The sequence below is a fragment of the Rhamphochromis longiceps genome, linkage group LG12, assembly GCF_057381845.1.
Source record: "Rhamphochromis longiceps isolate RC_006_pf linkage group LG12, R_longiceps_female_GT1.1, whole genome shotgun sequence".
NCBI classification, from domain to species: domain Eukaryota; kingdom Metazoa; phylum Chordata; class Actinopteri; order Cichliformes; family Cichlidae; genus Rhamphochromis; species Rhamphochromis longiceps.
The window spans coordinates 31,373,630-31,391,402 of NC_140568.1; the positions used below are offsets into that span (position 1 = coordinate 31,373,630).

At 40.9% G+C, this 17,773-nt stretch overlaps 1 protein-coding gene across 1 annotated transcript in view; it reads right to left on the bottom strand.

The window, feature by feature from the left end:
* The window catches only part of pde4d (phosphodiesterase 4D, cAMP-specific), a 211,950-nt gene that overhangs the window by 172,376 nt on the left and 21,801 nt on the right, over nt 1-17,773 (bottom strand). Inside the window, exon 2 of the mRNA XM_085425790.1 lies at nt 16,251-16,349. Within this exon, the coding sequence (XP_085281916.1) occupies nt 16,251-16,295 (45 nt within the window). The 5' untranslated portion in view covers nt 16,296-16,349. The remainder of the gene's footprint in view (nt 1-16,250; nt 16,350-17,773) is intronic.

Consider the following 17,773-nt stretch of genomic DNA (forward strand, 5'->3'; position numbering starts at 1 on the left):
CTATATTAGAGTTTAGCAGAATAAGCCTTGAACACAAAGCACGAAATTTGAATTCTTCTTAGGTACGCTCTCCTCATGGACAGGAAGGAGGCAATCAGTTATTTGTGTAGTGAGTGGCTCCAGGACAATCTTTGATACACGACACACTTGATTGCACACACACACACACACATATACACACACGCGCGGACTGGGTTTGTGAGGTGGTATGATAAATCAAGGCTGATTCTGTGCCATTAATCTTACAGCAACCACAGGGAGTTTTTGCTCTGCATGAATAACAAGGGTTTCCTATTAAAGTAAGGGTCAACCATTATTCTTTTACAGGTGATTACTCCCTACATAACAAGCCTTTAAAGTGAACGTGACTTTTCATTCATCTTCCATAGCGACAGAATTAACTAATAATAATGCTCATTAGCTGATTTTATACTTTAATTGTGAAAATTCCCGCACAGGTTTGCTGCTAATCAAACAATTAACACGACCAGCAGACCAGGAGCTTTTTGTAGCACCCATGGGGACTAAGACCTGAGGCAAGTTACCCATTTTGTCAACTCAATAAATTAGACCTACTTAAAATAATTCAGCTGTCGAGGTCCTTATTCACACCATGTATTCCTGGTGTTCTTCCCTTCCTCTTGTTCCTCTGCCCTCTGTATATTTCTCTTTTCGGTTTGGCATCCTTCTCGTCCTCTACGGCTGCGGTCAAACTGGATGCACACTGCCATCCTTTCATAAAAGCTGGCACTGCGCCTATGCTTACCGAGATAGGAAAGGAAGCTTAACAGCACCTTTATTTAGCATTTAGAAAATGTGACTAGCGCTAATCATGGCTTCTACTTTAGATACTTCCAGGCCATTTCACTCTGTAAGGAGCTTTCCTTAGCAAAAAGAAAAAAAAGACCATCTGCAGCACATCAGGCCCAGATTTCCACCCACTCTAGGCTAGTTTGTTCACTTAGCACGGTCCAGTGCCCCTTCGTGTGTTTGCCTGCTTGCTCATAATGTTAGGAGGTAGAAGGAGATGGAGATAAACTAACTCTGTATTTCTATCATGGTCTCTGTTTTGAGTTTTGGGATGTTTTGGGGTTTCTCTGGTTTTGTGTGTTTGATTATTCTTTGTTCTATATTCTATATTGTCTCCCTGGTTATGTGTTTTTTGGTTACTTTCCCATTTTATTTTTTATAGTCATCTCGTGTGTGTTGTGTTTCGTTTTGCGTCCCCTGTCTCATCGGTTGGATTCTGTTCAGCTGTTTTCCCCAGTGTCTCCACTCTGCTTTAATCTCCTTGTGTTTATTTAGACCCTCAGTTTGCTTCGGTTCTTTGTTGTATTCTCCCTCGGGGTTGGATCCTCCTTTGCAGTTTGTGTTCCTTTAAGATTACTCCGTGCTTGGTTTCCTAGTTTTTTGGACCTGGATTAATTTGTACTTTGGGTAACTTCTGCAATAAAGCTGTCTTTTAGTTTAAACTTGGTTTTCGAGTCCTGTGTATTCGGTTCCTGCCCGTTACACAGCCAGCATTTACCTGCACGCAACCTTAGCCTTATGCTTTCCTAGCTACAACACAACACGTGACAGAGGACATGAAAGGACATACATGTTTATGTGATGTTGCAGCAATCTTAGGGCCAATATCAAAGTTAGGGTTGGCATAAAAAGTCATCCTATTACCTAAACAGCTGCTTACTGGACACTTAATCTTTCCCTTCCTTCACGCTACTCAGCCCTGCCTCTCCAGCCACTAGCTTGCCTGCCACTCCATCCTCTCATCCACACTCACTCTCTTCCCTACGTCCCTGCTCTGCCCACTCCACCAGCCTTCCTCCTCAGCCCCACTAAGCCACCAGCTCTCCCCGGCCTCTGCCTGTACTCACCACTACCTGCTTCCCTCCATTACCTCACGGCTTCAAAGAAGCTGCTGTCATTTGAACTTTTAGTCTGTGTCCTGCATCTGGGTTTGACACCCCCCCCCACACACACACACTTTTTCTCCCTCTGATTGCAAATGTAATAACAGAACGCTCAAAAACACATGTTCACCTTTCAACGACGAAAAGTAAATTTTCCAAGCAGATCGCTCTAAAGCATTACATACGTATTACCCCAGAATAACCTTTCACGTCAGTGACTTGTGTGTGTGTGTGTGTGTGGTTGACTTCCCTCTCCACCTCTGTCGTGACTGTTCTGCCTCACCCTCCAGTGTACAGCGCAAACACCTCACCCTCCCACCCGTCCATGCTTGCATTAATCAAGATGCCAATCTTCATCCGTGAAGCTATTGAGCCTTTCATTCCTACATAATTACCTGTATTAGACTCGTTGCCACAGACGGTGGCTTGCAGAGGGAAACGAGGGGAGCTGGCATGCTTAACCTTCACTTTTCTGCAGGCTAAATGTAAAGCAGGCTCAAATGAATCAATGGGGCCCAGTCAGGATTAACCATTCCTCCAACAGTACATTCAGAGTCCTTTAAGCGATTTATGTAATAGTCATTCAGTCTTTTGTCAAAGCGATACAGGCTAGTGCTATTATATTTGCACTTGCACTTTATGTAATATGCTTCAGGCCCTATTGTAGTGCTCTATTAGAATCCTGTGAATTTAAATTCCTTTGATTCGTATTTGTGGGCAGCACGGTGGCACGGTGGTTGCACTGTTGCCGCACAGCAAGAAGGTCCTGAGTTCAATTCCACCATCAGGCCAGGGTCTTTCTGTGTGGAGTTTGCATGTTCTCCCCGTGTTTGCGTGGGTTCTCTCCGGGTACTCCGGCTTCCTCCCACCGTCCAAAGACATGCAGCTTGTGGGGATAGGTTAATTGATTAATCTAAATTGTCACTAGGTGTGAATGTGCGAGTGAATGTGAGTGTGAATGGTTGTCTGTCCCTATGTGTTAGCCCTGCGACAGACTGGCGACCTGTCCAGGGTGTACCCCGCCTTTCGCCCTATGACAGCTGGGATAGGCTCCAGCGCCCCCCGCGACCCTGAAAAGGATAAGCGGAAGCGAATGGATGGATGGATGGATGATTCGTATTTGTTTGTTTTTTTGTTTTTTTATTTGACATGCTGTCACTAATGTCTACAACAAGCATCTAAAAGACCGTTAATCTTCATCATGACAGTGTAATCAGACAAACAGACAAATACTGAGAAAAGAAAAATGAAACAAAATAACGTTTAAATTATAAACAAAGGAAGACGAGAAATTCAAAGTAAAACTGGAGGGAACACGAGTGATCACGATGATTTCAGTGTAATTAAGAAGCCATGGGTGAGAGGTAGTATAAAAGTGACTGAGGTTGTGAGACTTTTGAAACGTGTGTGCGTGATTATGGACACAGTACTTCATTTTTAGGCACTTGTGCTGTCTCTCCTGATGCCTGAAGTGGCTCTTTATAATAAGTGGGATCACTGAAAGGTTAATTGGTCTGCTGTGACTCTCCTGGGTTCTCTGCACACTTCATATGCCAACCCAATGATGGTCAAGTCGAAATGCGTGAATGTGAAAATCAATGAACAGTTTCTGGTAAACAACCAAGATGTGCCAGGTTTTTAATTCAGTCTTTAGGAAACAGTGAAGGTGATGAGGAGTCTGATAGTAAATACATAATGAAGAGAACTGATTTGCCACTAACACTATCGCTACTCCATCCTTCAGTTCTCTCAGGGAGTTAATAACAAGAGCGGTGGCAGAAAAGCAGCACATACTCAATAGTAACTTTGACACAGTCTAGGCAGAAAGTTAGCACATAAATCCATGTGTAACAGCTGTGCTCTTGGAAAGGTGCGTATCTAAAAGTCCAATCAAACATCAAAGATGTTTGTCCCAGCCAAAAGTTAAAATCGGTCAATATAAAACTCACTAACCACTTTATCAGGTACAGCTGTTCAGCTGTTAAACTAAATATCTAATGAGCCAGTCACATGGAAGCAAGCATTTATGTAGACATGGTCAAGATGACTTTTAAAGCTAAAACTGAGCATGAGAATAGGAAGGAAAGGCGATTTAAGAGTTTGAATGTGGCATGTTGATGACAGACAGACTGGTCTAAGTATTTCACAAACCGCTGATCTACTGGGACTTCCCCACACAGCCACTACTACAGTTTACAGAGCATGTTCCAAAAAAAGAGGAACTATCCACTGAGCAACGGTTCTCTGGGTGAAAATGCCTTGTTGATGCCAGAGATCAGAGGAGCATGGTCAGACTGCTTCGAGCTGGCAACAGTAACTGAAATAGTAACCCACTTATTACAAGAAAATTTTGCAAAAGAGCATCTCTGAATGCACAATGTGTCAAACCTCAAAGCAAGGTGAGCTACAGCAGTACAAAACCACACCCGGTGCCTCCTTTCAGCTGAGAACAGAAAACAAAAGCTTCATTAGAACCAGACAGTAAAAGACTAGTCTGTCTGATCTGATGAGTCTCAATTTCTGCCTTGACATTCAGATGGTGGGGTCAGAATTTGCAAAAACAACATGAAAGCATTTAGTCTGCCTTCTATCAACGCTTCAGGCTAGTGGTATAACGGTGTGGGGGATATTTTATAGGTGCACTTCAGGCCTCTTAGTACCAAGTGAACATCAGCCTGCCTGATTATCACTGATGACCATGTCCATCTCTTTATGACCCAAGTGTACCCATCTTTTGATGGCCGCTTCCAGCAGGAAATACACCGTATCACAAAGCTCAAGTCGAACTATTTTTTTGAAGATGACACTCTACTCAAATGGCCTCCGCAGTCACCAGAGCTCATTCCAATAGAGCACCTTTGAGATTTATTGGAACAGGAGATTCAAATCCTGGATGTGCAGCCAACAAATCTGAAGCATTTATGTGATGCCATTGTGTCAATATGGAGCAAAATCTCTGAGGAGTGTTTCCAGGACCTTGATAAAGCTAGCACAAAGAATTCTGCAGGCACAAAGGGTACCTAACAAAGTGTTCAATAAGTGTATATAAGCCTATTATACTACAGAAGTAACTTTGAGTTTTTTGAGTTTAACCATGTGGTGGCACTTAACTAAATTACAGTTATCCCCACCTCCCTATTTACTTGGATAGAGGATTGGTAAACCTACAGCTTAAATGTAGTTACATCAGCATGGTTACATGTTCAGATGTTTTGAATTTCCATAGTTGGCAAATTTACTTTCTTTCATAAACTATAAGAAAATAAAATCCCCTTCAGAGAAACTCTTAGAAATACTTATATTTTATCAGCCCAACTCAGCCTCGCGACAAAGTAACATGCTCCCTACTTCTTGCTAGTAAAAGTACTTAATTCACTTAATTTGGTTTTGGTGACAGAGGGAGTAGAAAAATCAATACAAAAAGGGTCATATTCCAACTCGAGCCCTAAGCTTACAGCTGACAGAGGAGCTATCTGCAAGAAACAGGAAATGTTCATCCAGTCTGATGCTTTGACCACACAGGTGCATCAGTATGTATCACCAATGGAAATCCCTCCAGCTGGGTAATCTGGATACCAATCAACATCCTGTGCAATATAGTTGAGAATACACAGCTCACACTCTGCTTTGATTTTATGCTTTTTTATTATGGAAATGATCAAAAATGCATGTGAATTGAAATTTATCTGACAAAAAAAAGAAAAATTCATCTTTTCTGCAGGATGCTGAAGCCTTTGATGACGACTATTGATGTGAGTCTTCTTAGATATGCAGGTGGCTCAATTTTGGCACTATTCAGTTATTTTGCACACACGCAGGTCTCATTTATTCACGTAAGGATAGCCACACACTCTCATTTAATATCATTTCCTTCATGCTAATTCTGTCCTCTTCCTGTCTTTTCCTCTGGCGCTGTGAATAAGTCAGATGATACGGACTCTTTATCACTGCTACATATTAGTAATGGTCCTGCTGCACATCAAACGTTACACATTTCCATGCAGTTCAGATTTCTAGTAACATCACTGAGGATTCAAACTGTTCCTCCCCCTTTCGTGTGCATAATTTATTAATTAATACATGTCAATTAGGCCACAGCAAACAGGAAGCCATCCCTTTTTCATAAACAGAATTTTTCATTAGGCTCCCTTTTTTTTTATTGGTTGACCTTTTGGGAGGATTAAGACGAAACAAAAAAACAGTTGGCTTGGCTTTTGTAGAAACAGCTGAAAGTGGTATCTAAACAGGCCTTTTTCTTTTTTTTTGTGGATTTAGTTTGTTTTTCATCTGTTCCTTGATGCTGCTTTCTTTGTCTTCCTGCAACACCATCTGCAGAAAGTGTCTGAGCATTGCCGAAGGCAAACTGAGGGCATTTCCTTATTTTCTCTATTAAAAGAAAAGAAGAAGATGAAGAAGCATTACCTTACCGATGTCAGTTTATTAATATATGCTATTTCATTTGACTTTCAAGGACTAAAAAGGGTCACTCACGTGTGGAACGATGTGTGCTAAAATAACAGGTGTGTGATCTTGAAATTTATCTAACACTTTAGTTTGTCAGGCTACTTAACAAAGCGGCTGTGATCAGCAGCTGGAATAAAATACAGGGTTGCACCATTCCAATTTCAAGCCCGAGGTAGCCTGCACTATACTCAGTATGTGCAACCCCTCATCTTCAGTCACATCATTCATCTCTGTGCTCAGAATTTAGCAATTGGTTTTTATCGGAGAATAAATCTTAAATGGATTCTGGGTGAAGCCCAGAGGGGAATGAGAGAAGTCTCAGAAGTGGGAAGAACTTAACACAAAACGGAGGAAGAGAGCAGGGGACTGAGAGAGGAGATGAAGGAAGAGCGATACCTGCAGAAGATGCAGTAAATCTCCTGGTTAAAAACAAACAAACAAATAAACAAAAAAAGCCATTAAGTTCAAATTTATCTGAAAGCATAGTGAGCTTTCAGGAAGTCACCAACACATTTGAAGCAAAAAACACAAAGGTTTTATCTGCTCTGTCTCTGAATGCAGAATGCATACTGTTTGCAACCGCGTCTATTTTGGACACTGTAATAACCACAGCTTCCAGCATGTTACTCTTCAATATGAAAGCCTCACTTACAGGTTTGTCTGCTCAGTAAAAGGGTCGCTGTAACAACGCAGGTTTATATTTGGCTCCATGGTGAGAATTACTGGCATTTACAACCAGGTGTGTTTTTACTGCTTGGCTTAGTGGTTAATGTAGCTGTAAAACACAGCATCCCGTGGGGTAATAAAAATTAACTTCAGTTCATCTTCCACAGCACACAGTGATCACAGCAGTTTTCCCTGTATTATATTCGGAAAGTGAAGAAGGGGTGCAGTGGTCTGCAAATCAGTATTATTTAAATTTAGCACCTTTATTAATAATATTAAAAGAAGCTGCACAAGGAAAAAATACAAAACACAAAGGGATTCCAACTGGATGCAGACAACAGATGACATCATGGGATTTCCGGGGATTTACAGTACAGCAGAGTGCATTCGAGACTAGGCGTGCTTTATTGTACGCTGACATCAAGGTTTTTATTGAAAGAGAAAATGTGTACATCTCTAGGGATTCTGTGAAGGCCTTGAGGCTTGATCACTCATTAGAAAATGACTGACATTTCTTTGTGAAGTGCAGAGTGTGAAAGCAGCTGCACAAAGATGGCATTAATAGTACATCATACCTCCCTCCTACTACACTTGCAATTGTGAAGAGGGTGGCGGGGGGCAAGTTCTGAAACACCTCCCTCCCTGCTAGGCATATGCAGCTGCTGTTATATGCAAATTGTCTTTCTATTCGTAGACACTCTCGTCATACATGAAGCCACAGGATTTCTTTTTCTTTCTATTTCAAGCAAACATTTCAGTTCAGTTAAAATAAACATGTATATTTTATTGAGACATTGCATGCATGCAATGCTTTAAGACCGTAGGTTGTAAAAGCAAAACAGACACATTGCAGTGACGCATCCTTTTGTTTACTTGCTATCACAGCAGCATTTTGGACAAAATAGGATGTGCAAAAAAAAAAAAGAGATTACTGAGAGAAAACTAGAAGGCGGGTGATAAAGAAGCCACAGCCTGGTTGTACTGACATGTCACCCTGAAGGTGAGGTAGATGAATCAGTTTGTTTCAAAGAGCCCCCTATCTGGTAGCCTCAAGGCAGAAGAATAAACGTCTGGAAGGGACAAGACCAGATTTTTCTTGGCTTCAAGCGTGGCTCTGTGATGCTCTGGCCTGAGAATAATAAAATGAGATGAAAGTGCCTGAAACCTACTGTTAGGAGAAAACTTTGCAGAAAAGTCAAGAAGGCAAAGCTTGATAAAAGTGAAAACTAGAAGAGATAGGGTCAAGATACTTGAAATCCAAAGCGCGTTTCCTTACCTGTGCAAAGGGGAAAGGTCACTCTACTGTAATATATCCGAGTCTTATTGCAGTTTTTGTATCCGTGCACAATAATGGTGTTCTGAAGATTGAGCATTAATGTCCTGAGGGTTTTCTTTGACGCAAACATGATCAATGTGTCATCCATGAATTAAATATTGGTAAATTTTGACACTTAACAGATTTAAGATTCATCACTCCACGCAGCCACTGTGCCGACCTTCCCTGGCAGAGTTTATACACCCTTCATGCATCAAACCCACATCCGGAACAGGCACGCTGCCAAACATCTTATGCAAGATTAATCACACTTAAAATGCAGTCAACAGGCTGTGAAATGAGAATGGCGAGCAGGTGGTAATGTTTCTTTACACACAGTGTAGAAGACTAAATAAATGTCAAGCCTGTCTAGATAACATAAAGACCAGAGGCCTCAAATCTAATGTAAAAAAAAAATACACAAGGCCTGTGCTGCTTTCCGTGCACATGTTGGTGCCTACAAAACCAAACTTGATGGGAGAATGTGCACACCTGGGCAGAAACTCTGATCCATTCATGTGCACAAACATCTGAGAGGCAGAGGAAACTGACAAGGCAGATGGTGCATTTGTGAATAAAATGAAATTAGTACACATATATGAAAGCCTGACTCACACATTTAGTCTCACTTTTAACTGCACGTTACTTCAGAGCCGGTTTAACAGTCAAACCTGCAGTCTTATTCGCGTGTGTGGGATTAGGCAAGCACCTTTTAACTGTAAAATATATGAAATCCCAAATCAAATTCCGCTCAGTATTTCATCAGCACCATCTCGCTATCACATTTCCCACTCCTGGAGCACCGGAGAGCAAGTCAGCCTGTATGCTGCCTCACTCACACCTGTGGTTAGCTGAGCAGTTGCAGTTGTGCGACGCGGCAGGTGGATTTAGGAAGGTTTTGCCGCACTTTACCTATCAACTGTGAACACAGGCCGACTCCATTTAACTTCACACGGGCTAAAATAATGACTTTCAGTGTTAGAAATTCAAGACAAGAAAGTGCATGAAATAACTGCAGATCAAAGTCTCGGTAGCTTTAATCTCCTAATTCTGTGCATGTATAACTAGTCAGATTAGTTGTGGTTCAGTTTTTGTGTTTAAAATTGTGTCTGTAAACACAATCTGTGTCGTGCAGCGCACAGAGTGCACTGAAAACTCTGCGACGCACTCTGTTCCTCTTCCAGTCACCACACCCCGTAGATGCACATGTGGATTGTCTAAATCTGCAGCTTCAACATCTTCTTTTCTTTGATCCCTTTTCCTTCAGCCTACTAATTGGCTGTCCCTTCTTAACCCGCTTTTATTGGATGTCACTTCCTGTTAGATAAAAGTTTTTCCTCTCCACGGTCGCTGAGTAATTAGTCACAGAGCATCAGAGAATCAGATTCTCTCTAACATTGTAGGATTTTTACCTTATAATATAAAGCACCTCAAGATGGTTGTCAGTTGGTGCTGTATAAATAAACCTGGAAATACTGCTTGCAAAGCTGCATGAGGGACGCGGGCACTACACGCGAGTATAAATGGACTGGAAGAGCCATTGATCAGCAGGCTTATTTCAGTTCATTAGTATTCACCAGGTGCTTTGCCTTGACCATTTATGGCATCAAGAAGGCAGAACATTAGGCTGGTCCACATGAGCACATTTCCAGGTGGATTGCGGTTTATAAAGGGAACACTGCATGCAGGTGTGCATGAGCACACGTTTCAGAAATGTGATTATTCCTTTTTGGAGCACGCCATTTTCAGCTTTTGTGCACATGTCCACTTTTAGTATGCTTCCAATGCACTGTTTCATAAATGAGGCTCCAGACAGATAAAACAAATTCACCTAAGCCAAGTTTTGGCAGGGTTGAGAGGAAAACAGACATAATTTCCCTGAGTGCTTGAGTATGTCCCCTTTGTATTGAGCTGCTAATCTAATTACATGTTCAAATATGCAGGACATTGGTCCCCTTGCTCATAAATAAATAAACAGGTAGATAGGCAGTAGCTCGAAATCAATTAACATCGTTTGCACTCAACCAGACAAATCAGAGATAAAGAGACCGCTAGTGTCAAGTGTGTCAGTGACCCCTGCTGTGCATGATGCAATAAAATATTCATTTAAGTGAAAATATTTGTTGAAAGCGGTTTAAGCGCAAAGAGAAACTGCCATTATGCTAATGTGCTAAACATTAAAAACAAAATACTGCTTGAATTACTTTGGTGGGTAGCCTCTAATCTTTAATCATGAGAGGGATTCCAACAAGAGTCAGAGCAGTGGCTTTGTTTTTTAAGATAAGATAAGATAAGATAAGATAAGATAGAACTTTATTAATCCCTCGGGTGGGTTCCTCTGGGAAATTCGACTTCCAAAAAAAGCACAGCAACGACCAAAGTTACAGTTACAGAACTGTTTTCAGCTTTTGTCAACTGATGATCTCTTGAAACTGCACTTCAGAGCTCCGCTGCCTTTCGTGAGACGCCGGCAAAAGAGGACGGAGAATTAAATAAATCATTACGTGCTGTCCGATCCTTTTATTCCATTACATTGTTGTCCATTTTCTTTACTTCATATCCTGCCGCTGTCTCTTGCCGTGCTCATCCTTCAGTCACTTTTCCGCTACTCCTCCTCTGATCCTGTTCAATTTAATTTCCCAGCTCTTTTCATTAAACATCGTGTCATCCACTTCCCCTCTGCTCGTCCTGCCAGCTCTCACCTGTACGCGCTGTGTGACAACTGGCTTTAATGTGATTTTTTAAAATCATCAAATGATTTAGGCTTGAATTGAAATGTACCTCCCCTCCCCTGTTACCACTCTTCCAGACACATTAAATTTCTAACCGTTACCTTCACCGCGCCCCTTTGTCTGTTCACCTCACTGCAAACCTGTTTACCTTGTCCTCGATACAAGCACATGGCCTGGAAGCTCCCCTGCTGGGCTCTAATTGGTGATCGAGATGTGCGCAGGAAGGAGACGGGAGCAGCGTTTGGCCCATTTCTATTCCCTCATCACATTCACAGGGCCACAGTCACATCTGCGTAACCATGGTGATGCTGATAAGGTGACTCATGACTATTCATCAATGGCGCCACCTGATTGGACAGCCCCCGAGAGCCTTGCAAAACGTATTCATCAGCGCAGCCTGTGTCCCTGCTCTACCTCAATATGCCCCTCAGGATGATGAGGAAGCATCTCTGCTTCTGTTTGTTTTTAACACCCGCTTCTTGTCTTCACCTCACCTCCCACCTCTCCCCTCTAATTACCTGTCCTCTCTTCACGTCCCACCTATACGTCTCCCAACGGTCTCTCTCTCGTCTCTAACCCAGTGGTCTGCTCTCTTCGCTATGTCTCAGTTGATGAAGACATCAATCACGTGCACATGTGACATGAACTCTTGCTCATCTCGCCGTGTCCCTTGCTTCTACTTAGAAATCTTGCATGTATCTCACACAGGTTATTTAATCACCACAATAACGTTGGAGTAGTTTCTGACTAATAACAAAGGGAGAAAAAAAATTATTTAATCATATTTCCCCTGGACATGTTTTTGTTTTTAGTAAAGCGCAATTTTAAAGACCCACAAGAGACACCAAATGTGACTCATCAGCCAGTTTTTGTCCCATTAGTAGTGTTATTTTATTCCATTTCAAAGGTCATTTGCTCTTGTCATTATCAGTTTTTCCAGTAACCCTTTTAAATAATGTGCTTTCCTTGATTCAATACAATATTATGAATCAGTTTGAGCGATCTATCTTGCAGGCAGCTGTTCCTTTGGATGTTGTTAACATGATGACCTTTGACCTTAGATCTCCCAAAAGGAGATGCAGGGAGCTCATCAGAGCTCACTGACCTTCAAGTGAAGTAAAGCTTGCAGTTTGCAGACTAAAATCCACAGTTTAGTGCAGAAAGCTGTATTTACATGCATTCGCAGCCCACATCATGTCGTTGGAACTGTAAGGTAGATAATAATACACACCAAGACAGATTGGAAATGTGTGGGAACCTATAAGCGCCAGGCTGTAATAGCCATTTTGACATTTCTATCTAATCTTTCACTATGATTCACACAGAAATGAAAACCATGTGGCAGATTTACAACAGGAATGAAAGTATCATTTTTTTACTCAGCTGAAAGCTGTCATTTATATTTTGGCTAATAATCCCACTACAGTGTTTTGTGAAGAGAAATTTTCCGTTTTTATTTTCCTCTCTGATGTTTCAAAGAGCCAAGACGTGGCCCAACATTTGAAGCTCAACCCAAGTTCAAGTGTATGACTGGATATATAGCATCAGTAGTTTTTCTTTCTTATTTTCAAACACAGCAATAAGAGAACAAATTCAGAGAAACATCTTCAGACTGATTCAAAAAATGAATAGAAAATAGAAATAGAAAATAATTTGTTACTAAAACAAGTGTCACAGGTCTCTGTGATTTTTAAGGATGAGCCAGTTTATCAACTATATGATTGCATGTTTCATTAATACATATGCAGGTAATCCTGCTACTGTTTGCTGCTATGCAATACTATCTACCCTCTTATTTCTCCTGCTATATGGGATCTCTGATCTCTGACCTCTCTTGTTTTTCAGGATTACCAGAAAGCTGCCAGTTAAAAATCCAGATGGACAGCGGTCAGTGATGGGCAGCTTGCACATAGCTCAGGGAACATTATGTGAGAGCACAGACATATTCTGTTTAGGTGGTAGTGTAGCTGTCGTGGGGGATGCGTGATGAAGGAGGTATGCACTGAAATAAAAATTCCAGTTTTGAAATGTGTGGAGTTTGTGCTGTAAAGTATAAATACTTCAGGATGTCTAAATAAGAAATGAAGTCATTCATGCTGTCTGAGCATACATGACAGCCAATAAGGATTTAATGTATGCTCAAAGAGCATACAGCTATGAGTTAGCTTCGCTGGCTGTATGTAAAAGATGGGCCTAGCTTTTCCGTCTGAAAAGCAAAAAAAAATCATAAAAGCTGCAGTCTCTGTAATGGCCAGCAGAGGGCGACTCCTGTGGTTGCAAAGAGAGGTCAGATTGTATGAAAGCCTATTGGAAAATGACCTTGCAGCTCATTTGTCCACTTGATGACCTCGGTAAACATTAGGTATGAATAGATTTGCTTATGTCTTATTTGCTGGTTTCTCTTAATGAATACAAATGATGTGTGCATATATAGTATTGTGCAAAAGTCTTGAGCCACCCATCATTTGCAAACGGGCAAACATAAATGGAAATGCAGCATAAAAGACAAAAGCAGAGTTTGTATCATTCTAAAAAGCAATATCTGGTATGACCACCTTTTTTCTTTATCACAGGCAAGCTTTCTAGGGATTTCTTTAAGTAGTCTTCAGGAATAGTTTTGTAGGCTTCATGATGGGGATTCAAAGCTCTTCTTTGGATGTTGGCTTCCTTTTGTTCCATTCTCTGTCAAGATGATCCCCGCTTCAATAATGTTGAGGTCTGAGCTCTGGGGAAGCCAATCATGACTGATAGTGTTGCACTGTGTGTTTTTTACTGCATTGGTAATGTGTTCGGGATCACTGTCATGATGCAAAATGATGGTATTTAATGATGGTTTAAAATCTCACTCTATAGTTCATGTTCATGATGCCATTAATTTTGACAACAACACTGGCTGAAACACAGTCCCAACTCATGTCCAAGATGATGGCTGTAGACACTTAATACTGCACCTCTCTCCAGAGCTCGTCTGCACAACACTGACAGTGATTTGAACCAAAATTCCAACTTTGGATTCGTCATTTCCTAAAATCTGTTGCCACTGATTTTCTGTTCAGTGCTTGTGTCATTTGGCATACATCACCTCCCTATTTCTCCCTATTCTCCATATTTAGGAATGGCTTCTTCACAGCACCCTTCCACTGAGACCATTTCTGATGAGGCTTCAGTGACTGGTCAGGTCTTCGCTGGATCTTTTCACAGCATGACTTTCAGATACTGTACATCTGCTGTAGATAACTTTATAGGTCGGCATCTTTTGTGTTGTTAGGTGCCTTTTTATGATTCATAGGTTGGTAAATGGCTTAACATAAAAAAAGATCACATTACCCTGAAAATGGTCTGGTTCAAGGAGTGGACTGAAAAAAAAGCAAATGTGAAAAAGCATCTGATGTCCAAAGACAATCTTTGGATGACCTTTACCAAGCCTGGAGAACTATTGCTCAAGACCACTAATATGTTTTATATCCAGTCTGCCGTAAGCTTGTTAGTTGTGTTGTATTTGTAGTGCAAAACTAATCAGTTGATTATCAGTTAGTTGACTGAGGGAAAAATAATTGGCAAATATTGAGAAAACTGGTTTGAAACCATTTTAAGGAACAATTTGCAAACAGAATCTAAATTAATATTCTCTTGTGAAAATTTGCTTTCTCATGCTAAGTGAGAGAATCTCACAGTGTGTCTTTGCTTTGTAATGGATAACGAGAAATGTCACATCAGGTCAGGCTCTTGAAAAGTTTTTTTTTTTTTACATTCAATGAACCAACCAATTACTCTGGAATGAAAATAATCATCGAGGAAAATTAAAATTAAATTAGTCACTGATGATGATGACTGCATGACTAATTAAACCCTAAAAACATGATTGCCGAGGTGAAAAACATTTGTCAGTCAACAGCACAGCTTCTTACGTATAACAGTCCCAGTAACCCAAGCTCTTTATCATCATCTAAAAGAAACCACTGGCCTTTAATCACAGAGTGATGAACAAAAAGATTTAATTTGTGTAGGAAAAACATTGACTCTGCCATTTATAAAGCTAATGTTAACATACATGAAGGCAAAGGTGTACATATGGAGATCTTTGAGGCTGGACTACATTTTATATGAGGTTCATTTAAAAGAAATCATGCTCATATTGCAGGTTTATAGCAAACATTGAAATGCCATTTTCGTCTGGGCATGCAAGGGAATTTGTGTTTTATTAACACATTATGAAGACTAAGATGTTTTCAAAAATAAAAAATAAAATGCACTATCTGCCTAACCCTTACAAAAAGAGACCTCTTATTTTTTTTAAATCACAAGTTTGTTTGTTTTTCACTAGATTTCACAGACCAACCCTATAAAATGTACATATTTAGTACATTTAATTTGAGGTATGTCTTCCTCTCAATGTGAGCCAAGCAGTTACCCATTTGAGCATGGACTCTACACATGTCCAGATGTGTTGTTGAATTGCTCTCTGTTCCTGAACGAGTGTGACTGTGCAATGGTAGTAGCTGCCTCGGATAAACATGTTGACCCACTATGTTCTAGGCATGCTCAGAACATAGTGGACATATCAGGACTAAATGCTGGCTAAAGAAGTCTCTGATTATGCTTCTCATCCAGCAAGGATCTGGCAGTGTGTGGGCGTGCAGTGTCCTGCTGAAACAGCTGCAGGGCAGTGTGCTGCTGTGAGAATAGCAAAAGTACAGGCTCGAGCACCTTGATACCTCTGTCCAGTCAGATCTGCACCAAGAACAAGCAGAGTTGGTGCTCGCATGGATGCAAACCTGCAGCAACAACTCCGACACATATACCAACATTCAAAATCCCAATAGCCCAGCCTTGGTCAACTTTAGCGATGGCTAGGCTGTGCATACACTGTGGCAGTGAAATTAAACAAATTCTGTGGTGTACAAGTGCACAAATTACAAATCCCTCCATTAACCAAAAACGACTTCCTGAACACGTTTGGCTTTTCAAAGAAATAAGAATTATAGACCAAGAAATGGATTTAAAACAAAGATTAAAAATGTATTTCAAGACACTGAACTTGTACAACAGAATCTTTTTGGCTTATGAAGACAGAAAACAGAGAATACTGAGATGTAAATGCATGTAAAAAGGAAAAAAATCAATAAAGCTGCAAAAATTGCAAAGCTGGTGTTCACTCACGCTGTCTCGCTGGCTGTCGTCCCCGGACCGGTCATCCTTTTGCATGGTGCGGGCCACCTCTGGCAGGGCTCAGTCAGTCAGAGTTAATCAAAAAGTGGGCTAACAAAACAAAAAGAAATAAAAAAAGATATAAGTATTATTTGTACCCATTTCACACATTTGTATTAACCTAATGTCATTATCAAACTGGTGATGTAAAGTGGTATAAAAAAATCCAAAGTTCTGCTTGTTCTTTGTGAAGATTAAACCAAATGGAAAAAAACAGATAAATATTTAAAGAATTTATACACTGAGTGTGGAGTTTCTAAAATGTACTACTTATTATTTTCAGGTAAGAAAGCAGTAATTTGACAGGCTGAGGCTCTTCCACCTCCTGGCAGCTTTGTGGTTTCAGAATATGAAAGCTTTGATCTCCCAAACAACATGCACATGTGTATACATGTGCATGTATGTGTGCGTGGTAAATGGGGAACATAATGTCCCGAGTGTGTTGGTAAGAAAGGAGGCATGCTGGGATCCACTGGCCTAATAGGATGCATTAGAGTGTAAAATGTAAAGGTCAGTGAATTATCAGCCAGAGTTGCACAACCCTTTTTTGTTTACCTGGCCTAATAACCCAGAGCCTACACCTGTCTCATTCTCTCTCTTCTTCACTTTCTTTCTCTCTCTGCCACACACACACACACACACACACACACACACACACACACACACACACACACACACACACACACACACACACACACACACACACACACACACACAGATAGGACCAACTGTGTTTAAACCATTCCCAGAGCCTAAAGTGTTTTGACACATGCACAAAATCCGGTGTAGCTCCAAAGAAATGAATAATCTAATTGGTATGGTCTGTTTGCTGCATAGATAAATAGTCTATTTGAGTGTTAGCATTCTTGTCATCTCTTGTTTTTATGCACCTGCGAGAAGCATCAAGAAAGTAATCAGACAATTCAGAATTCCTCGTTTCACTCTCTCCTGCGGTTCTGCCTATATTTCTGTCAAGGCTAGTGCGAATCCATATGTGGATTTCTCCAACAGCAACTTCTTCCGTCTGTGTTCCGCATGAGTGGTACCCAGCCAAGCAATGAATTTTTATCAGCCATATAAAGCAACCTATATACCTTCACATCACTTCTTATTTACTATATTTACTGTTTCCATGGCCCACGAGCCCAGGTACAACAGCAACTCCATTCTGTCCCTGCCTGCCTGACAGGACTCAGCAGAAGTATTGCTTTTTATGTTAGTCCAAATCTTAGTACTCATCATCATCATGAACATAGGGTAAACATGTTCTTCACTAAGCATGCACAGGCACCTAAAATTTACACACAATGATAATACTCAGACATTTTCACAGACAAGTTGCATTCAAACAATGTAACAAACACACAACAATGTAATGTAAGGCACACAAGGCAGATTATAGTGCATGCAGAGCACAACACAACCTCAGGGCAAACCACAGCCTTGACCTATGCCGAACGCTCATGATCAACTAT